Raw genomic sequence first — 21,899 nt, 5'->3', positions numbered from 1 at the left:
GGTGTCCTTGTTTAAGGGCTGCAGCATTAAATGTGCTGCGTCACTGTGACGCCTAAATGGGACGGAGCCGTTATTAATGTGATTTTCTGCACCTGTACTTTTCCTGCTGTTAAGTCAAATGTCTGAGGTGAAAGAATATCCACTGAGTCAGAGCTGCGTCTGATTGCTGATGAGCCACACATGTGTCTGTAGTGCCTCTGGTTGGTCTGTGAATAAATGATTTAAAAGCAGGTGCAGCAGACACCACCACATGCTGCCAGTTTGGCCAGGAAATATACCAAGGAAGTAGTTCACTCTAGCTTGTGTTGGTTAGCAAGTGTAGTTTGCTAGCAGTTGGGCTAGCTTTAGACACTGTCAACACATCATGGCTTTTGGGTTTTGCCTTGGGTAAGGTGCTGAAGGGACATTAACAGACTAATAGTTGACATGAGTGCACCTGTATGATTGTAATTTATACCTGCCTTTGTCTTACAGTGTGGCCTTGTTCCTGTCTGTGTGGTCAACTGCCAAATGTGATCCAATTCCTGATGGTAAGAATTAAAAATGTCTGTTTAGACACATGTCAGCAGTCACTAGGACATATTTAAAATCTGAACTTTGTTGTTCATGCAGGAGTTCTTCACATGGAGTGTCGTGATCGCTTCCTCATGATAGCTGTTGATCTCTCCTTCACTGGGAATGAACCTCATTTTGAGGCTGTTGGTGAGTCCTTCATTGCTGAACTGAAGAATCTAATCAAAGTGTGGCCTAAAAAATAAAGCTCATAATATAAAGACATGTTGGGTCTAATGACTTGAGTGGTCGTCTTCCAGACGAGACAGGTGTCCACCCCATAAGTGAGGACTATGCAGCAGAGTGCGGCTACACTGTCGGTCTTCTCCCTGTAACGGGCCACGTGGAGATGCGTGCCTCTTATTTCAGCTGCCACACTGACAACAAAGTATGTACAAATGGCATAAAACGGTTATTGATTATTGATCTACTTAAACTAGGGCACCTGTGGAGATGTTTAATTAAACATCTTGTTTTTTTTATGGGGTCTTTCAGGATGATGAAGTGTTCACGTTCAATTTCAACCTGATTACGACACAAGAAGGAAAGGAGGTCCCCTATGCTTTGAACAAGACCTGTTCTCCCTCTCTCCCCTGGTCCCCCAGAGAGGTTACCTGTGAGGCCAACTACATGGAGGTAAGCTTGGTTTACTTCTTGGTAATATTAAATCAGGCAGTGTTTGAAATGTTTACTAATCCTGGTTTCTCTTCAGGTGTCTATGACGAGTGAAGTTGCCTGTCCATCTGAATCACAAAAGGTAGACTGGAATGCTCTCAAACCTGTATGTATGGTCAACTGGAGTACTGGTACATTGCTCAAGTTGATTTTTATGACCTTTGATGTAGAACGGTCTCAAATACTTCTCCCATCTAGACTTATTCCTCAGCCACTTCAGACTGGCAGGTGATGCTGCACAGAGATGGGGAGCAACTCATGCCCATGGACCTCTCTGAGGCTCGGAAGCAGGGCTACGTGTTCAGCTTGACAGATGGAAGGCTTGTGTTTCGTACGCCGTATGGACAACCTGACTCATTCAGCACGGAGGTAAACATGCAAAATTTTGTACAAGAGCAGTAAAGGTTTGTCACGCAGTTATATACTCCATACATGGTGCATATAATGCCTGTCTTTGTCTTTCTGTCCAGATGAATGGTGTCCCAGTAGAGGTGGTCCATGCAACTTTGTTCTCCAAACAGAGCTGGGTTGTCCTCATAGTTGACCTGGTGGCTGCTTGCTCCACGTGTCAGTGTTACTGTCTTTTATCCTCTGGCTTCTAAAGTTGTCACAATACCAGGATTTTAAACAATAGTCTACCTCTTTTGATACTATAGCAAAAAAGTCCAGGACAGTAAAGACTGAATTGAGGTCTTGCATGTTGACTGAGCTAATTTTCCTCTATAATAACAGATTTTGAGTGTTTTAATATCTGCTTTGACAACCTTAGTGGCGTGTTTGACCTGACGGTGAAGCTGTAATATGTCCACAGATGAAGGATCATATGATGAAAGCGGCTACATGATGTGGGAGACTCCTGAGGTCCTGCACCCGCTCATGTCTGGTGTACATGAGACACAGATCAACATTGGAGTCAATGGTGAACTTGTGGAGCAGCCAATTGCAGAAGAGAGAGGCTACATTGTGGAGACCCACAACAGCACGGTTCAGATCAGCATCCCTTATAATGCTGAGGGAGGATACAGGAAGGTCAGAATATGCTGTCAAGTTGTCATGACAATCGGGATCAAATTTACTGCACACTGAAGAATTTACAGGAGCAATAATGTGCATTAACAGTGAATTTGTTTTATCTAGCTAACGTTAAACCTGACAGTATTTGACACTTTTATTGTCTGTTACAGAGTTTGGTGTCTGGCGACCTCCATGAGTTCTACATCTTTGATCTCTACTTGGAGCAAATCTCTGAGGATGAGGATCATGTTGACAGACTTCGCCTTCACAGGACACTGACCACTCCTCTGCTTCCACGCTCGGTTTTCACTGAAAACCGTAAGTGGGATGACTTGGTGCATATCAAGTTGATGCAACTGTAATCTGAATGGCTTTTCGTTTCAGGAACAGTTGTTGAGGAGCACGCGTTCACAGTTTACCTCGGAGATGTTCCCGCCGATGTTGCGTTGGTTGCTCTTAATTTGAATGGAATAGAAAGTACAGAGCCATTTACAAATGCAAACAGCCACAACATCACAGAAGTTGTTCATGACAACAACACTCATGGCTACACTCTGAAGGTGTCCTTTGATGACCCTGTTGTCATGACACAGGTGAAGGTCTTTTGAATTTTGAGATGTCATGCTGTTTATACATGGAAACTTCATCCTGCTTAATTCAATCAAAACTTGTATTTTCTGTTTCCTAGTTCTCCAAAGAAGAAGCAGCGATGCATCACAGTCTAGACATCAACTACACACTGAGTGTTCTGCCTGAAAATGAGCCTTTTTACCACCTGACATCAGTCATGGCATTAACAGATGTCTGTAAGTCACTAAGTCACTTATTCTTAGACTTCATCAGTCTTCCTTGTTCATGGAGCAGTTACCCACTGTCATGTCTTTATCAGCTCCTCCAGCCATTGACGCCGTCTGTTCTGAGTCCGGCATCAGCTTCAAACTGGACCACCGGCCTTTTGACCACCTGTGGGAGATCAGTATCGGCTCAGACCCGCTGACACCAGAGCTGGCGGCCCAGCACGGCTACATCATGAGCAATGACAGCCAGAGTCTGCTGCTCGACGTGCCGCTCTTCACTCATGGCTACGAATACAAGGTGAGACGAGGAAAATGACTTGTAGAACCATAAAGTGTTGATGAGGATGGAGATAAGTGACAAGGCTGCTTGTGTTTTACAGGACCTTAGTTTGAAGGGATTCTTTGGCACTTTTGAGATCCTTGTGCGAGATCGTGAAACATCAGAGGTCCAGAGCTCCACTGTCAAGACTTGTCCATTCACTACAACTGAACTCATTAGTAAGACTCCTTTTGTTGTACTTTATGGGTGGTTTTGGGGTTTTGACATGTAATTGACACATTTTCTTGTCTGTCTTCAGTGTGTTCAACCGATGGGAGGATGACTGTGGTGGCCGACTTGTCTCTGGCCATCCCGAGTGGAGGAGTTCCTGCTAGAACAAACCTCTTAGACAAATTCTGTGGACCAAAAGAGGTAGACGGCACAAGGGCTCTCTTCTCTTTTCCACTCAACAGCTGTGGATCCATAGTGAAGGTACTGCTCCTTACTAATGCCACTGTTATACAGTTGCCCTTATTCCACACATTACATGTATGTGCTTTTGTTCCTGTAGCTCAGCAAGGAATATGTGACCTATGAAAATGAGATTTTCTTCAGCCGGAAGTTGCGTGCTTTGAAAAATCCATCAGGCTCCAGCAATGATATTGACAGGTATCTTTAACCCAACTCCTCTGGCTGTTTACACCTCCTGAGCTAGTCCATAAGACTTTTATCCCTCTTGTGTTGCAGGGTGACGATGCAATGTACATATCCTCTGGCTGGACTGTATCGCCTCTTCTCAGTGTACAGGTTTGAGTCTGAGATGGAAGGTGTTGGCAGTATCATACATTCTGCACACTCCACTGAAGGTAGGTGGTTCAACTAGATAAACATCATCACTAGATGTATCGCATACTGACAACAATTTGTTTGCCTTGTACTTTAGGTATACAGAGTCCCACAGTCGAGCCCACTACAGCACTTCAAACACCTCTGCCTGTTACCAGACGAACCAGAAGACCTGTCTCAATGCAACCTGGTTACCAGCCTCCTGCTCAGCACACCAAAGTTTCCAGCTTTCTACAGAATTATTCTCAGAGAGGTTGGTGTGTCATTTGAAATCTGACCAATGTGAAATTGTGAATTGTTTAATCTTTCATTTTCTTCGCAGGAGCCAGAGGATCATCACAAGCTAAAGTGACACCATACTGATTGTGATGTACATGTATTTTAAATATAAAGCTCAATAAATGTGTGTCTTTAAGTGTGCCTGACTATTCACTGAGAGACTCATAATCCAAAGTTTGGTGCAGGTTGTTTTGCATACAGTTTGAGATCCTGTTTTACCAATTTTAAGAGGTGATGTGCTAGTCTAGAATAAGATCTGTGAGCTGCTAGGTTGGACTTGGTCAAGGGCTAAAACTACAAAGTTGTCATGTGGCTTCAGAGGGAGCTGGTGAAGTTTGAAATGATCAAGTTACTTGAGTCTGAGGTGAAAAAAGTTTAAAAAAACCTAGGTGTGGGTGTGAACTTGAGACTTCCCTCTGAGTCAACATTAGCTAGTACTAGCATAACACCAGTGGCACATTCAAAAAACATTGTGTGCTGTTTTTCTATGGTTTCTGGATTGAATGGCATGTTTTGTCAAAATGGTATGCAGCAGGCTTTTGTCTTTTGGTAGGTGTCATCAAATCAGCAGAAAAATGTGTCAACACTTAAAGGCTGCAGTTTGCTTATGTACATGAGTGTTTAGTGCAGCACTGTTTCTGTACACATTTTCCAAGTTTTGTTGGGGCTGAATGTGGGCCAAACTTGCTGTTGGCAGTTGAGTTGCACTGTGGGCAACTGGGGCCATATTTCAGAATATTCCTGTCTTACAGGAAAATAGGAAGATAAGTGTTTCTGATTTTTGCTAAGTTTGAACAATATCTAAATTAAGTGAGGTGAGGCTCAGGTACTGTGACAGTAGCGTGAGTTTCCTGTTGACCAGGTGAAGTCAGTTTTTCACCTTTACAATTAGCCTTTTTAGACACTTCCTTTCATCTCCATAAGACCTTCAAAACGTACACTTGCACCATTATCAACCTGCAGTGACTAAACATTTCTAAATGGCTGACAGTGTCTCACAATAGCTTCTTCAACCAGGGCTTAAATGGGGCTGGTGCAACAATGTCAGTTGCCGATCCAAATAATGGTCTGCACATGTGGACAACACTTCAGCCTGGACTGCTTGAGTAGTTTCCTTCCCTTAAATGGCATCGGTTGACATTTGAACTACCCAGTGCCTAAATAGTGACTTTTACGAGGTTCTAATAGTCTAACCATGTAAGTTAATCCAACTCATTTCTCCTCCACCTGTTACAGACAAATTCATAACATCCTCCATTCAGCACCATCTCAGAACCAAATGTGGGATGTCAGTGTTAAAGACAAGACATATTAGTGCCGAAGTCACCTGATGACCTGGTAGTTCAAAAATCAGGCTACATTTAGCAACAAGCAACACTTTTTGCTTAAGTTAATCAGGTTTTATTTACTACTATAGATAGTTTCAAAAATGACATGACAGCTGGCATTTATTTTTTAAGACACCAATTTATTGATTTCCAGTTAAAATAAATCCTCCATCTTCAAAAGGTGGCAGCATTTACTTTAGCTTGTGAAGATCCTTTAGCTCCTGTGAAGAGTTTTAAAGATTTAGAAGAGGGAACATCAAATCTTTAAACCAGGTTTTAAAGTGCCAACCTTTTTTAGGAAGATTCTTTAGATAGCTGGATACTTTGATGTACTGAGCAGCGTGGTGGTGACCAGGTCTTAGGGTCCGTCTGGTAACAGGCAGTGGTGTTTGAAGCGTGATAGCAGGCTCAGCGGTGGGACTCTGTAAACCTAGAGTACAGGACCACACAAATTGTCAGAACGCCACAGGTTTCATGATATACTTTGTGGTCGAACCACCTACCTTCAGTGGAGTGTGCAGAATGTATGATACTGCCAACACCTTCCACATCAGACTCAAACCTGTACACTGAGAAGAGGCGATACAGTCCAGCCAGAGGATATGTACACTGCATCGTCACCCTGCAACACAAGAGGGATAAAAGTCTTATGGACTAGCTTAGGAGGTGTAAACAGCCAGAGGAGTTGGGTTAAAGATACCTGTCAACATCATTGCTGGAGCCTGATGGATTTTTCAGAGCACGCAACTTCCGGCTGAAGAAAATCTCATTTTCATAGGTCACATATTCCTTGCTGAGCTACAGGAACAAAAGCACATACATGTAATGTGTGGAATAAGGGCAACTGTATAACAGTGGCATTAGTAAGGATCAGTACCTTCACTATGGATCCACAGCTGTTGAGTGGAAAAGAGAAGAGAGCCCTTGTGCCGTCTACCTCTTTTGGTCCACAGAATTTGTCTAAGAGGTTTGTTCTAGCAGGAACTCCTCCACTCGGGATGGCCAGAGACAAGTCGGCCACCACAGTCATCCTCCCATCGGTTGAACACACTGAAGACAGACAGGAAAATGTGTCAATTACATGTCAAAACCCCAAAACCACCCATAAAGTACAACAAAAGGAGTCTTACTAATGAGTTCAGTTGTAGTGAATGGACAAGTCTTGACAGTGGAGCTCTGGACCTCTGATGTTTCACGATCTCGCACAAGGATCTCAAAAGTGCCAAAGAATCCCTTCAAACTAAGGTCCTGTAAAACACAAGCAGCCTTGTCATTTATCTCCATCCTCATCAACACTTTATGGTTCTACAAGTCATTTTCCTCGTCTCACCTTGTATTCGTAGCCATGAGTGAAGAGCGGCACGTCGAGCAGCAGACTCTGGCTGTCATTGCTCATGATGTAGCCGTGCTGGGCCGCCAGCTCTGGTGTCAGCGGGTCTGAGCCGATACTGATCTCCCACAGGTGGTCAAAAGGCCGGTGGTCCAGTTTGAAGCTGATGCCGGACTCAGAACAGACGGCGTCAATGGCTGGAGGAGCTGATAAAGACATGACAGTGGGTAACTGCTCCATGAACAAGGAAGACTGATGAAGTCTAAGAGTAAGGTTAGTGACTTACAGACATCTGTTAATGCCATGACTGATGTCAGGTGGTAAAAAGGCTCATTTTCAGGCAGAACACTCAGTGTGTAGTTGATGTCTAGACTGTGATGCATCGCTGCTTCTTCTTTGGAGAACTAGGAAACAGAAAATACAAGTTTTGATTGAACCAAGCAGGATGACGTTTCCATGTATAAACAGCATGTCATCTCAAAATTCAAGACCTTCACCTGTGTCATGACAACGGGGTCATCAAAGGACACCTTCAGAGTGTAGCCATGAGTGTTGTTGTCATGAACAACTTCTGTGATGTTGTGGCTGTTTGCATTTGTAAATGGCTCTGTACTTTCTATTCCATTCAAATTAAGAGCAACCAACGCAACATCGGCGGGAACATCTCCGAGGTAAACCGTGAACGAGTGCTCCTCAACAACTGTTCCTGAAACGAAAAGCCATTCAGATTACAGTTGCATCAACTTGATATGCATCAAGTCATCCCACTTACGGTTTTCGGTGAAAACCGAGCGTGGAAGCAGAGGAGTGGTCAGTGTCCTGTGAAGGCGAAGTCTGTCAACATGATCCTCATCCTCAGAGATTTGCTCCAAGTAGAGATCAAATATGTAGAACTCATGGAGGTCGCCAGACACCAAACTCTGTAACAGACAATAAAAGTGTCAAATATTGTCAGGTTTAACGTTAGCTAGATAAAACAAATTCACTGTTAATGCACATTATTTCTCCTGTAAATTCTTCAGTGTGCAGTAAATTTGATCCCAGTTGTCATGACAACTTGACAGCATATTCTGACCTTCCTGTATCCTCCCTCAGCATTATAAGGGATGCTGATCTGAACCGTGCCGTTGTCGGTCTCCACAATGTAGCCTCTCTCCTCTGCAACTGGCTGCTCCACAAGTTCACCATTGACTCCAATGTTGATCTGTCTCTCATGTACACCAGACATGAGCGGGTGCAGGACCTCAGGAGTCTCCCACATCATGTAGCCGCTTTCATCATACGATCCTTCATCTGTGAAGATTACACCAATATTACAGATTCACTCATCAACTGCCCTGAGAGAATTAACTACAGCAAATGAGATTGTACTACTGACATGTGGAGCAAGCAGCCATCAGGTCAACCAGGAGGACAACCCAGTTTTGTCTGGAGAACAAAGTTGCATGGACCACCTCTACTGGAACATCATTCACCTGAAAGAATCAAAATCTGCTTCAAACTTTACATGAGATATTGCAGGCAATTTTGAAAAACATGACTTGCTGGACTGGTTTACCTCAGTGCTGAATGAGTCAGGTTGTCCATATGGCGTACGAAATACAAGCCTTCCATCTGTCAAGTCAAACGCATAACCCTGCCTCTGAGCTTCAGTGAGGTTCATGGGCATCAGCTCTTGCTCCACCCTCTGGAACATCACCTGCCAGTCTGAGACAGCAGTGGCATAGGCCTGGAAAGAGAATTGAAATTACTGTTCAGTACTATGGTGCTTTAAATTCCTATCTATTCCTGGCATACAGTTCCCAGAAGGCACCGTTACATACAGTTTGGACTATAGCATCCCAGTCGTCTTTCTTGGTCCCAGTTGGACAGGCCACATCACTCCTCACAGATACCTACAGAGAAATCAGGGTTAACACGCATCTGAAGTAGTCTTTAGTAAAATGTTACGATGAAATCGAGCTTACCTCCATGTAGTTGGCCTCACAGGTAACCTCTCTGGGGGACCAGGGGAGAGAGGGAGAACAGGTCTTGTTCAAAGCATAGGAGACCTCCTGTCTTTCACGTGTCACAATCAGATTGAAGTTGAATGTGAAGACTTCATCATCCTGAAAGACCCCATAAAATATAGTTGTATAAAAAGGTGTCAGAATGGACCTTTGGCCATTTCTCAAGGTAGGGTACACCTAATCTAGTCCTTGGCATAAAAAAAGGTAATATGTACATACTTTGTTGTCAGTGTGACAGCTGAAGTAAGAGGCTCGTAGCTCCACATGGCCCAATACAGGGAGAAGACTGATGGTGTAGCCACATGTTGCTGCGTTCTGTTCGGTGATGGGATACACACCTGTCTCGTCTGAAAGACAAATCACATCAATTCAGTCTGCACCAGCACCATCCTTGCACTATTAATTCAGTAAAATGCAGCTTTAGTTTTTCAGATATAACAAAATATAGCTAATGATGAAATAGGACAGGTCAGTTTTACAGACTCACTAAAGAAATAATGTTTCAGAGACACTGTAGGAGGAGTGTGTGCACTTCAACCTTAAGAACACACCTGGTGAAATTATGGTTGGAAATAAAAGTAATATTCTTGGTGCCATGACTCATGATTGCTTACCCTTTCTGTAGTTAGCAGTGAAGCTGTGCAGGACTTACCAACAGCCTCAAACTGATGTTCCTCCCCAGTGAAGGAGAGATCAACAGCTATCATGAGGAAGCGATCACGACACTCCATATGAAGAACTCCTGCATCAACCAAAACATTCTTAATATGCACCAATAACTACTGACCTTTGTTGAAGACATTTTTAATTCTTACCATCAGGAATTGGATCACATTTGGCAGTTGACCACACAGACAGGAACAAGGCCACACTGTAAGACAAAGGCAGGTATAAATTACAATCATACAGGTGCACTAATGTCAACTATTAGTCTGTTAATGTCCCTTCAGCACCTTACCCAAGGCAAAACCCAAAAGCCATGATGTGTTGACAGTGTCTAAAGCTAGCCAAGCTGCTAGCAAACTACACCTGCTAACCAACACAAGCTAAAGTGAACTACTTCCTTGGTATATTTCCTGGCCAAACAGGCAGCATGTGGTGGTGTCTGCTGCACCTGCTTTTAAATCATTTATTCACAGACCAACCAGAGGCAGTCAGGCACTACAGACACATGTGTGGCTCATTAGCAATCAAAACCAACTTTCAATCAGCTGCAACTGATGAGGCTCCCACCTTTCATCCTCATGAGTAAATAAAAGCAGGTGCAGCAGACACCACCACATCTTGCCCGTTTGGCCAGGACATACCAAGCAAGTGATTTACCTTAGCTTGTGTTGGTTTGCAGGTGTAGTTTGCTAGCAGCTAAGCTAGCTTTAGACACTGCCAACACATCAATGGCTATGGATTTGGGTTTTTTTCTTAGGTAAGTAGTGGTTACTTTAAAAGTTATTCAAGTTTTATTTGTGCTGATGTTTTTGCATGTAAGACTGATTTCTTTCTCTTACAGTGTGGCCTTACTCTTGTCTGTGTGGTCAACTGCAGAATGTGACACTATCCCTAATGGTAAAGTAGTGGTACAGTGTCCTACAATTAATAAGATGTCCATACAGTATTTTGACATTCACTCGTTTGTGTACAGCTACAGGAGTTCGTCACATGGAGTGTCATGATCGTTTCTTCATGATAGCTGTTGATCTCTCCTTTATTGGGGAGGACCCTCACTTTGAGGCTGTTGGTAAGTCCTGCACAGCTTCATCATGTTGTAACTTAATGAATGTAAGGATTTATTTTGTCATTTGTGATCATAAGTGCAGACCTTGAGTTTTCATTTTGGGTTCTGCAAAATTGTGATGTGGATTTTTCACAACTCTGGCTTTTCTATAGACCAAACAATTGATTTAATTGTAAAAAAAAAATAAATAAATAAATAAAACAAAACTAATGGGCAGATTAATTGGTATTAATCTACTATTATGTAAATGCTTTTTTGGGCATCACTCTCTAAAACGAGGCTAGGCCAACATGTGTTATGAGGGAATAAAGTTAGAGAAGTGTATTTGGGCTTGACATTTTTTCTTTGCCTTTATTCTCGACATTTCAACTTTTTCAAAAAGGAAAATCTCAAACTTATTGTTGGTGCCAGACATTCAAAAAAATAAATTGTTGCATTACGAGAATAAAGTCAGTGTTGAGGCTAAAGTTGAAATGCCACTCTTACTTTATTCTTGACATTCTGGCTTCCTTTTTCTCGAGCCTGTGACTAATACTTAAGTTTGACCTTTTGTCAAAATTAAACCTCTTTTCTGTCATGCCTGGCCTGAATACTATTCTGTAGCAATGATACAGCTAATAAAAGAAATCCCGTACTCTGTATTAAGCTACCTTTTTATTGTAATTTCTTTTCTAGATGAGACAGGTGTGTACCCAATCACTGACCAGTATGCAGCAAAGTGTGGCTACACTGTCAATGTTCTCCCTCTACAAGGCCACGTGGAGCTCAGAGCCTCTTACTTCAGCTGTCACACTCATAACAAGGTATGTACCTATATCAGTTGTTGTTTTTAACCACACAAACTGTATGAGGCTAGATGTGGCCTCCCTTTAGATACAGGAGACCTAAAACTCCACAACTCTTGAGTTGGTGTGTTTTTACACATTTTATTGGGTCTTTCAGGATGATGAAGTGTTCACGTTCAACCTGAACCTGATGGGGACACATGAAGGAAAGGAGGTCACCTATACTTTGAACAAGACCTGTCCTCCTGCTCTCCCCTGGTCCCCCAGAGAGGTCACCTGTGAAGCCAACTATATGGAAGTAAGCTTGGTTGCATCTTATATTATACTTGTGGGATGGTTTCAGATGTTCAGAAATTATATTTCTTTCCAGGTGTCTGTGAGGAGTGAAATCACCTGTCCATCTGGGACAAAGAACGATGACTGGAGTGCCCTCAGACCTGTACGTTTTTCAAAGTCACTGCATTTCTCAGTTTGTGCAGTCAAGTTCTACTTTTTTAAATTTTTAAATCTCCTTCCAGGCACACAGATCTACCACTTCAGACTGGCAGGTGATGTTTCGGAAAGGGGAGGAGCAGCTGCCGGCCATGAACCTCTCTGAAGCTCGTAAGCAGGGTTATGCATTTGACTCGACGGATGGAAGGCTTGTGTTTCGTACGCCGTATGGACAACCTGACTCTTTCAGCACTGAGGTAAACCACTAGCAAGTCTGTTTCGTTAAAAACTTCTAGTCCAAAGCAGGTTCTGATTTTGGGTTTCTCTCCAGGTGAATGGTGTTCCAGTAGAGGTGGTCCATGCAACTTTGTTCTCCAGACAAAGCTGGGTTGTCCTCATGGTCGACCTGGAGGCTGCTTGCTCCATGCGTCAGTACTTCTCATTTGCTGCACTTCACATTTCACTTAATTTACAGTTAAATTTTCAAGATTGGTGTCTTTCCTTCAGATGAGGGATCGTATGATGAGGGTGGATACATGTTGTGGGAGATGCCAGAGGCGCTGTACCCGAGTCTTGACAGCACAAAGCTCAACATCGGACTGAACGGTGAACTTGTGGAGCAGACGGCTGCAGAGGAGAGGGGCTACATTGTGGAGATGCACAACAGCACAGTTGAAATCGGCATCCCCTATAATGCTGAAGGAGGATACAGGAAGGTCAGAAGCAGTAATGTAATGAGTTGAAACGCCTAAAATATGTAAATCAGGGGCCCCATTAGGAAATTTTGGTAATGAGGTCCCCTCACACATTTGAAGAGCCTGAATACTTCTAACTGCTTATCCTAAAGTGTTTTTGTCTCCAAACATACCCTCACAAACTGCATGTGTCCGTTGCAGAGCTTTGTATCTGACGATCTCTACGAGTTTTATGTCTTTCATCTGTACTTGGAACAAATCCTGGAGGATGAGGATCACATGGAGACCAGGCTCAGGTTTCACAGGACGCTCTCCACTCCCCTGCTGCCGTGCCCAGTTTTCACTGAAAACCGAACCGTTCTCGAAGAGCACATGTTCACCGTCTACCTCGGAGACGTCCCTGAAGACGTTGCGCTCACTGGTGTTCATTTGAATGGACACGAATACACACTGCCTTTCACAAATACAAGCAGCCACACCATCACAGAAGTTGTTCATGCCAATGACACTCTGGGCTACACTCTGAAGGTGCCTTTTGATGATGATGTTGTCATGCAGCATGTAAGTGGGCTGACAGTCTTACTACACTACACGCAAGCCAACCTTGCACAGTTTGCCTGAGCTCAGTCGTGATTGTATTTTGTCTCCTAGTACTGTAAAAAAGATGCAGTTCTCCGCTATATACTGGACATCAACTACACGCTGACTCTTTTTCCTGAAAACGACACTCATTACCACCTGGCTTCTCTTGTGGCATTGTTCACAAATGTCTGTAAGTATTGAAATTGAATGGTTAGGATTTGTAGTGGCAGTGAACAGACAACTCATCGTCTTGTCTTTGTCAGCCTCTCCAGCCTTTGATGCTGTCTGTTTGGAGTCTGGCATCAGCTTCAAACTGGACCACCGGCCTTTTAACTACCTGTGGGAGATCAGTATCGACTCAGACCCGCTGACACCAGAGCTGGCGGCCCAGCATGGCTACGTCATGAGCAATGACAGCCAGAGTCTGCTGCTTGAAGTGCCGCTGTTCACTCATGGCTACGTGTACAAGGTAAGACGAGGGAAAATAACTTGATGGAAGAATCAAAACTTGCATTTAAAATGGATATCAGTGACGAGGCTGCTTGTGTTTTACAGGAATTTACTCTGAAGGGATTCTTTGGCACTTTTGAGATCCTTGTGCGAGATCGTGAAACATCAGAGGTCCAGAGCTCCACTGTCAAGACTTGTCCATTCACTACAACTGAACTCATCAGTAAGACTTTTTTCTTTATACTGTGGGTGGTTTAAGGACTCTCCTGATTGACTGCCTAAATTATATTAATCATTGGATCACTAGTAACTTAAAACTAACAATAAGGTGAACATTTTATGTTTTGGACCCCTTGATATTGCTAAAAATGTAGTTTGCAACCTGGGACCACTCTATTGTAGGGATTTACATAACTAATCTTAGCCTTTTATTTGGCCCAATGTTGCATTTGATAAACAAATACAGTTGGCAGTAGTTTTAATTAAGGTCAAGCATATGCATTTTGGAGATTACAAGACGATCTATGCTTTTATTTGTTCTCACCTAGATTATTTCAACACTGAGTCAGACTATCACACCTTCAGCTGATTTTTAAAATGCAGCCAGGCGTCTGCAAACAACCTTCAACATGGTGCTTTAATATATTAGCCTTGTTGTACTGGCTACCAGTGAAATTTAATTTGACTACAAGACTTTTCTTTTTCTTTTTTTTTTTTTAAGCTTTGAGGTTTTTACAGCCCCATTGTCATCCTAGAACACTGGACAGAATCTCATCTGATGACCTCAGACAGCTGTTTGAGGCGTCAAGGTGGCTGTGCTTTTCCTGTAGCTGGGCCCAAATTGCACAACTGCCTTCCTCTACATGTTTGCTCAGCACCCATGATTGGATGCCTTAAATTCAGCCTGGAAACACACTTGTTTTCTCTGTTTCTAATGTGTTTTATATATGTCTGTCATTGCATTTTTTGTTTAAAGCACTTTAGTCAACTGCAGGCTGCTTTTCTAGCTGACCTGATTTCACACGTAGATGACACAAGTTTAAAATGTTTTCTCTAGTGTGTTCGACTGATGGCAAGATGACTGTGGTGGCAGACTTGTCTCTGGCCATCACAGATGGAGGAGTTCCTACTAGAACTAACCTGGTTGACAAATACTGTGGACCAAAAGAGGTAGATGGCACAAAGGCGCTCTTCTCTTTTCCACTCAACAGCTGTGGATCCACAGTGAAGGTACTGCTGCTTACAATGTAAAACTGTCTTTGACACTGGTGACATAAGACTTTAACATGAGGCCAAATATGTGAAGGATTCAAGAGTTCAGATTGTTTGAAGAGTGACTTTTAAGAAGTACTTCATAAAACCAGTGTATTACCTACAGTAGATGGTGATCGGCATGGAGAACAGCAGGAAAAGTGTAGGAAGCTAAGCAATGTACTGCTGTGGACAGGGTTGTGGGTTAGGGTTACAGACAACACAGGAGAACAAGGTAGAGTGGTAGAGAACATAGTTTCAGTGAGAAGTAAGTTTTTGTTCACTCTCCTCAAGCAAACACTCATGAAGCGTACACTTAAAACTAATTTTTAGGCAGCAAGTACATTTTACTGCTGACCCTGTCCACATTATTGCTTAGCTTTCATGTTGGTATTCCCCTCTGCTTCTCCATACTGACCGCCATCTACTGTAGATAGGAAACTAACTATGGATCAATACCTCAAATAATCCAAATTCCTTTTAATGACTTGCTGAATGATGACTAATCTGAATTTTATCACTATCTGCACCTTTTGCCTTCAGCTCAACAAAGAAAATGTGACCTATGAAAATGAGATTTTCTTCACGAAGAAGTACCCCAATAAGAAAAAGGTGGTTTCTCAGAATGCTACTGAGAGGTGTGTAATGAATTATTCGCCCTCAACTACCATCCTCTAAAGCAGCATTTCTTGAAGTTGTCCTCTTGTCTTGCAGGGTGATAATCCAGTGTACATATCCACTGGCTGGCCTCCATCGACTCTTCTCGGTGTACAGGTTTGAGTCTGACACAGTTGGTGTGGGCAGCATCATCCACACCAGTCAAACTGCAGCAGGTATAGTAATTTGTTCACATGCCTGATATGACCAGTACTCGCTCACACAATTTTTATCAAGCACGTCTGCTCTTGGTGTGTAGGTCTGCAGAGTCCTGTCATCAGTCCCACTGCGGAACTCAAAATCATACCTGTAACCAGAAGACCAACTAGAATACCACCTGTCTCATACCGGCCTGCAGTCCACCCACCTGCTTACTACATTAAAGTTTCTAGGTTTCGGAATCTCTTGAGTAGCATGAAAAGAGGTGAGAACTTGACCATTTAAAATTCATATTTAAGAGTAAAGGTGTCACTTTGTTAACTTTCTGGGCATCTCTTCACAGGAACACAAGGATCCTCACAAACAAAAGTAGAAGCTGCCCAAATCTGAAGGAGGTGGAATTTTTAAAATGAATATATGAAATTTAATAAAGCGGTTTCTTAAGTCTGTTTGTCTAGTGTGTAGATGTCTGTGTCTGGGGTGTTGACACTAATGTGGAGACTAAAAACTGTCAAGGTGGAAAAGGGTGTTGATTTGGGTGAAGGCAATTTTGTTAGCTTTATTCTCACTGACTACCTTCAGTATGTACAAATCTTGTTACTGCACAAATGTCAACTCAAAGGTAAAGAATTAATGTGGGCTTCAAAGTGACCAAGGCAGCATTCTTTCACCTGAGGAGTGTTGCCAAAGTCATGCCTTTTTTTTAGGAAAGCAGGATGCAGAGACATTAGTACATGCTTTTATCACTAGCAGGTTGGACTATTGCAATGCACTGCTTACCGGCCTACCAAAGAGACTGATTGGAAAACTTTGGTTAGTCCAAAACTCTGCTGCTAGACTTTTAACAAGGACAAGGAAAAGGTTGTTGTTGTTGTTGTTGTTTTTTTTTTGTTTGTTTTTTACCTGTTGTCATTTTTAATGCCACATTGTAAAGCACTTTGAGTTGCATGTTATGAAAGGTGCTATATAGATGAAGTTATTAGAAGTTCTGATTGTGCAGAAAAATGGTCCCTTTCAGTGTTTTTTTTTTTTTTTTTTTTTTTTTTTCTGACGTTTTGGGATATAAATGACTGCTGTTTGAGGCTGTGCTGATTTTTAATGCATCTTATTCTACAAGATGTCTGTTGCATCCTGTCCCGGGAGAACCATGTATCTGTAAAAAGTAAGCATTTCATGAGGAAAAATAGTCCTGTTTTCAGTTTTGTGACAGTATATTTTCCAGCTAATAGTTTTAAAATAGATTTAGAAGTAGACTTTTCTCAGAAAGGGACAATGAACCCTTCAGTTTCTGGGAAAAATAAAAAATCACCAGATCTGCAGATAGCCACATAGTGTTCACTGGACAGGAAGAGTATTGAAAAATAATCTTAAAACTAAAGAGTAATGAAGTTGTCAGACAAATGTAGAGGAGTAAAAAGTGCAGTATTTAAATCTGAGATGAAATACACAAATGTACACTCACCTACAATCTGTACTTGGTTCATTCCTCCACTGTCTGTCAAAAAAAAAAAAACTTTACTCGTGCAAAAAAACTTTATTAGTGCCATAAACGCCTATCAGTCAAATGAACGGGGTCTCCTAAATCAACCAGCAGGGGGCGCTAGCTAGCTGCTAGGACGGGTATGTCAGCGAATGTTTTTGACTTTTACCCTGTTTTGACGCCTAGATATGATGTAACAAATCACTTTTAACTCTCTTCTAACAGCAAAACTGAACAGAAAAGTGGATCATGAAGTACAATGGAGGTCAGTGAGTCGTGAGTTTGTTTGTTTTTTAATCACTGTCGCTCTGTAGCCCAAAACTTACTCTACTTTGACGACAGAAGTTGTAAACAAAGCAGACCTTGTTGTTTTTTTGTTTAGCATCCATCTCTCCATGTTTCTCCTCACACAGAGGTCCAGGCAGCCCCCCGTGCCTCCCATCTCCAGCAGGACCCTGCACCACCCCTCCTTCATGCCTCTGTACATGACCGCAGACTTTGCGCACCACCACGCGGGTTGCGACAGCCATCCAGGTGAGACGGTTCTACCCACATCTGTTTCAAAGCGTCATCCAGGTGTGCAGCCAAGCACCTCATGATACCTCTTTGTCTCCTCTGCAGTCCATCCCATCATCCCTGAAGAGTTTTTCTACTCTGATCCCACCATGAGCCGTGGAAAGAGGATCCTCAACACAGTGAGCGAGCTTAAGGTGAGCATGCTGAGACTTCATAAACCCGCGTCTAAAAGATGGTTGCCATGGATACCCTAGTACGGTCATTCATACCCCAATAACCAGGGGATTTAGTCCCTGGAAGACAAAAGAAGCTCACTTTAATAAAAAAAAAAAATGGAATAGTTTAGAGATAATAGATGATTTCAGAAAAACTTTTAATCATTTTCCTTCCACCCAAAATGTAGGTTTTCATCACTTGACAACACCACATTTAGATGAGTGCACTTCTTTTAAAGGACTTTGTCCAGCTAAATATTATTTAAGATTCAAATGTTGTTTGAGGGCAAACTTTAACCTTTCTCCCTCCTCAGACGTATTCTGTTTGGACGCACAACTGGAGTGGCGATGATTAGCTGATTAATCAGTCAGTCGCTCACAAGGAAATAAGTTGCCAACTATTTCAACAACTGATTAATCATTTATTGTCAATTTTCAAGCAAAAATTATAAACATTTGCTGGTTCCAGCTTCTTGAAAATAATCAGCAGTTTAAGAGATAATTAAAATAATTGTTACATGCAGGTCTAATACTGACAGATGGAGGATTGTGATGTTTCCTTTTGTTAGAAAAGTTCATTTATTACTAATGCAGATGATTGGGCAAATGAATGCAAAAATTAAGGAATACGTGTACAAGTCTGTTTTGTGAGCAGAGGACATAAAAAGTGTGGAAGATTGAGCTTGAAACCATGACTGAACTGGCACACTGAATTCAAACTAACTGACAGCACACTGTAATGAAATGTGATATGAACCACAGTGGAAAGACTGAATACATTCATCATTTGTTGCATATGTGACACATAATTTCTCAGATCCGACAGTCCAGATTGTGAGCACAGTTTTTTTCTCCAGTGTCGTCCCCTGTCTTCTTTGGGTGGTGGTGGAGGGTGGTGTGCTGGGTGAGAGCTTATGGAGGGGCTCAGACAGACGAGGACGTTTAATAAGATCGGCTCAGTCCTATCAGACAGAGCTAAGACCCCGACCAGGGGGCTGGAAGGAAATTGAAACCAGGGGGAGGCGGTTTGTTTGTTTTTTACATTCAGATATAGCATCAGCCATATACACTTTTAACTGTAGAGAAAACTCTCCTGTGTAGAGCTGCAACCATTAGTCGATTAATCGAGTAGCACATTGGAATAAAATTAATTGCCAAGTTATTCATGAAAGTAAATAAAGAGTCTTTGTGTTTTGGACTGTTGGTTGGACAGTTTATATACATACATTTTATATACTGAACAATTCACCAGTGATAATCAGGAAAATAATCAGCAGATTAATCGATGATGAAAATAAATGTTAGTTTTGGCCTCAGTCCTGTGATGATTGTATTTTGGGAATACACTAATAGTTGGACAACAGCACAGAAAAGGAAAGCACATAAAACAATGGTAAGAAAATGCGCAAAAAAAAAAAAAAAAAACAGAGAGAGCTGCATAGAAATGATGAAAAATGTTACTTTTGTATAAGTAAACATTGTAAACTAAAGTTATTTGAGTTTCCAATATCAATATGTCGGTAATTTAGTAATTAACAGGTGTTTAAAGTTCCCATGAAGCCAAAGCTGCAACTATTAATCAATTAATCAACCATTTGTCAGCTATTAAATTGATCAGTTTCAATATTTTTTTAAAGAAAGAAAGTAAAACTTCTTAAAGGTGCTATTGATGACATACAGCCACTAGAGGTCACACTCTTCCCGCCCCTTCCATCCCAGTGGTTCACAGGTTGCTGTAGTCTTTGCTCAGGAACCAAACATCACATGTCTTATACAGTGGCTGTATTATTTTTTTTTAAATTGTTTATATAAAAAGATTATCAATAAAAACCTTTAAATGTGAATATTTTCTCCTTTTTTTGGTTCTTTCTGACAGTAAAGTGAAAACTTTCTGTTGTAGACAAAAGAAGACACTTGAGGACGTCATTTGGACGGTGTTTGAATTTGTTGTGTAACATGTCTATTAAAATGTCTCTCAACTAATTTCTTTCCATCAGGTCTTGGATTGGTTCCAGCTCAACACTCCACCACCTGTGATGTCCGCCTGCCCGGCCCCACCAGTCCGTCCAGACCCATTCAGATCTGGACCACACCACATCCGGGATCTGGGCAGCCTCACCTGTAAAACAAATACCCTCCAACCTCCAGGACAGCCAACCCAAGTCATCCTCCAGCTGACCCAGGAGGAGGACGAAGCGGTCACCAGCCTCCTGAAACTGCACCACCAAGAGCCTGCACAGAGTGATGAGATCCCGTTCCTGTGGCACCCTGAAGCTATGGACTCAACCTCAGCTGAGGAGGGTTATGAGCCCTTCTGTAGTGATGTGCAACATCCGATGGAGGCCAGCGTGCGAGGTCAGCTGCAGCAGGGAAGATGTTGGTCAGATACAGAGCTCGAGGCAGCCAACACCCTCTTGAGTTGCTTTAGCCTGATGGAGGAGGACAGAATCTGGCTCCAAAAGCAAAATAAACCACCAGTAACACTTCCTGATCCAAAGCCGCACCCACATCAAGGATCTGAGTCTTTGCATCCTGCATCAGTAACTGACTGTACCCAAAAAAACAACAGCGTCAGTTGTACCAGGGAGTCTGGAGGACCAAGCTGGAGGGGGTTCGTGATCGTGGAGGGAAGAAATGCTGATGACATTCACCTGCCAGCTCATGACGAATATTTGGCTTCCTCTTTACCCCCGAGGCTGCCTTCACTCTCATCAGACTCGTACGCAAACAGCAGATCAGGGGTCTCTGGAGATTTTTCAGAGTTGACGGAAAGAACGCTCTCAGACTCCGAGGGAGACGCCGTGCACGTCCTCCTGAGCCTCGGGGGCGTGGGAGGGTTCGATCTGTATCTTTGACTTTGTACATTTGCTTTGAAATTTTCTTTCATTGTTCTTCAGTAAAAAAAATGTAAACAGTTGAGCCTTTGTTACTGAGAAACAAACACATAGCTGATAGAAAAAAACACGTTTTTATTGCATACTACTGTTTTGAAGGAGAAAATCCTCCCACTCATTTACAACATATTGTACATTTACAGCATATCCACAAAAAATATCCCGTCTGCAGGGGGAGCTACACAAAGGCTAGTGACATAAGCTAACAAGCTAGTAAACAGCACGACCACTGAAACGTCATGATGGCAGTACAGCTCAGCCCACAGTTACATGCATTTCCAAAGCTCTTGTGCTTGATATGATCCTGACAGACATCTCTGTAGTAGTTAGTAGTAATTCTGTGTTTTTGAAAATTCAAAGGCACTTCCTGATTAGATTTTTTACAGGGTTGTGATGAGATAAATTCCTCTTTAAAAAGTTAACGAGATTCTTGTGTAATAAAACATGTCAGAGCCTGTATTCTGGCCACCCTGGTGACATACCACAGGTTGCTGTGCGTAGCAGGAATGAGAGACGATTTAACCTGCATGTGACAACTGTGACACGACAGGCATTAACAGGAACGCCCAGCTCTTTTCTTCGCAGCAGGTCTGACATTTCTACAATCTGGCCGAGCAGTAGTTAGAATGATTGGCATTTCAAACCTGAAGTTACACAGAAATGCAGGAGGAGAGACGTCAGTGAAGGGGCGACATGCTCACAAGAAGAGGTGGACGGAGTGGTGTTGAGCTCTGTTACTGAACATGTACATGCATATTCACAGTTTCTGTCAGTGTCAGCAGTAAATGATCTACCTTAAGCTCCCAGCTGCTTAAAGGGATAGTTTGGTTTGTTTTGAAGTGGTGTTTTATGATGTGTTTATACAAAGTCCAGAGTATTATCTGCAGTGGATGGTTGTCAGCACCTCTGAAGTTTTGAGAAGCAGCAGGGTGAGCAGGACAACATATTTTAGCCAGAAAACC

The 21,899-nt window shown here is 42.4% G+C and overlaps 4 protein-coding genes across 4 annotated transcripts; 3 read left to right on the top strand and 1 right to left on the bottom strand.

The window, feature by feature from the left end:
* The first annotated feature begins 609 nt into the window (after nt 1-609).
* On the top strand, nt 610-4,558 carry LOC146305667 (uncharacterized). Its single transcript, XM_084713193.1, has 17 exons — nt 610-702; nt 813-940; nt 1,048-1,188; nt 1,265-1,333; nt 1,426-1,596; nt 1,698-1,794; nt 2,039-2,256; nt 2,412-2,559; nt 2,626-2,834; nt 2,930-3,047; nt 3,131-3,336; nt 3,419-3,536; nt 3,617-3,789; nt 3,869-3,966; nt 4,045-4,163; nt 4,241-4,396; nt 4,466-4,558. The coding sequence occupies exons 1-17, from the start codon at nt 624-626 to the stop codon at nt 4,504-4,506; spliced, it is 2,289 nt and encodes a 762-aa protein (XP_084569319.1). The 5' UTR covers nt 610-623; the 3' UTR covers nt 4,507-4,558.
* A 1,311-nt stretch (nt 4,559-5,869) lies between these two features.
* Nucleotides 5,870-10,185, bottom strand: LOC146305666 (uncharacterized). Its single transcript, XM_084713192.1, has 19 exons — nt 10,048-10,185; nt 9,905-9,960; nt 9,742-9,831; nt 9,309-9,436; nt 9,048-9,188; nt 8,904-8,975; nt 8,639-8,809; nt 8,459-8,555; nt 8,156-8,373; nt 7,853-8,000; nt 7,578-7,786; nt 7,367-7,484; nt 7,081-7,286; nt 6,881-6,998; nt 6,628-6,800; nt 6,451-6,548; nt 6,254-6,372; nt 6,040-6,180; nt 5,870-5,971 (listed from the first exon to the last, which is right to left on the bottom strand). The coding sequence occupies exons 1-19, from the start codon at nt 10,068-10,070 to the stop codon at nt 5,925-5,927; spliced, it is 2,373 nt and encodes a 790-aa protein (XP_084569318.1). The 5' UTR covers nt 10,071-10,185; the 3' UTR covers nt 5,870-5,924.
* A 194-nt stretch (nt 10,186-10,379) lies between these two features.
* Nucleotides 10,380-16,281, top strand: LOC146305665 (uncharacterized). The gene is made up of 18 exons (XM_084713194.1): nt 10,380-10,512; nt 10,597-10,652; nt 10,729-10,824; nt 11,497-11,624; nt 11,764-11,904; nt 11,977-12,045; nt 12,125-12,295; nt 12,370-12,466; nt 12,546-12,754; nt 12,935-13,294; nt 13,385-13,505; nt 13,579-13,784; nt 13,871-13,988; nt 14,823-14,995; nt 15,560-15,654; nt 15,731-15,849; nt 15,933-16,097; nt 16,176-16,281. Exons 1-18 carry the CDS (start codon nt 10,484-10,486, stop codon nt 16,220-16,222), a joined length of 2,400 nt encoding a protein of 799 aa, XP_084569320.1. The 5' UTR covers nt 10,380-10,483; the 3' UTR covers nt 16,223-16,281.
* A 1,233-nt stretch (nt 16,282-17,514) lies between these two features.
* LOC146305664 (uncharacterized) lies at nt 17,515-21,891 on the top strand. The gene is made up of 4 exons (XM_084713189.1): nt 17,515-17,577; nt 17,726-17,846; nt 17,934-18,022; nt 20,041-21,891. Exons 1-4 carry the CDS (start codon nt 17,572-17,574, stop codon nt 20,896-20,898), a joined length of 1,074 nt encoding a protein of 357 aa, XP_084569315.1. The 5' UTR covers nt 17,515-17,571; the 3' UTR covers nt 20,899-21,891.
* The last annotated feature ends 8 nt before the right edge of the window (nt 21,892-21,899 follow it).

This window comes from Lutjanus erythropterus, chromosome 23 (genome assembly GCF_056507025.1).
Source record: "Lutjanus erythropterus isolate fLutEry1 chromosome 23, fLutEry1.hap2, whole genome shotgun sequence".
NCBI classification, from domain to species: Eukaryota; Metazoa; Chordata; class Actinopteri; order Lutjaniformes; family Lutjanidae; genus Lutjanus; species Lutjanus erythropterus.
Note: the sequence above shows the minus strand (reverse complement) of the source record. Positions and strands in the feature narration are given on the sequence as shown.

Coding starts and splice junctions, on each gene's coding strand:
- LOC146305667 (XM_084713193.1), top strand. CDS start 624: ATGGAGTGTCGTGATCGCTTCCTCATGATAGCTGTTGATCTCTCCTTC. Junction 1,334..1,425: donor ACTGGAATGCTCTCAAACCT/GTATGTATGGTC, acceptor TCTCCCATCTAG/ACTTATTCCTCAGCCACTTC. Junction 2,835..2,929: donor ACCCTGTTGTCATGACACAG/GTGAAGGTCTTT, acceptor TCTGTTTCCTAG/TTCTCCAAAGAAGAAGCAGC.
- LOC146305666 (XM_084713192.1), bottom strand. CDS start 10,070: ATGGCTTTTGGGTTTTGCCTTGG. Junction 9,832..9,904: donor ATGTGATCCAATTCCTGATG/GTAAGAATTAAA, acceptor TGGTTGATGCAG/GAGTTCTTCATATGGAGTGT. Junction 9,437..9,741: donor ACATCAGTTTGAGGCTGTTG/GTAAGTCCTGCA, acceptor TTTGTCTTTCAG/ACGAGACAGGTGTGTATCCC.
- LOC146305665 (XM_084713194.1), top strand. CDS start 10,484: ATGGCTATGGATTTGGGTTTTTTTCTTAG. Junction 13,785..13,870: donor CTCATGGCTACGTGTACAAG/GTAAGACGAGGG, acceptor TGTGTTTTACAG/GAATTTACTCTGAAGGGATT. Junction 15,850..15,932: donor CACCAGTCAAACTGCAGCAG/GTATAGTAATTT, acceptor CTTGGTGTGTAG/GTCTGCAGAGTCCTGTCATC.
- LOC146305664 (XM_084713189.1), top strand. Junction 17,847..17,933: donor GGGTTGCGACAGCCATCCAG/GTGAGACGGTTC, acceptor TCTCCTCTGCAG/TCCATCCCATCATCCCTGAA. Junction 18,023..20,040: donor ACACAGTGAGCGAGCTTAAG/GTGAGCATGCTG, acceptor TCTTTCCATCAG/GTCTTGGATTGGTTCCAGCT.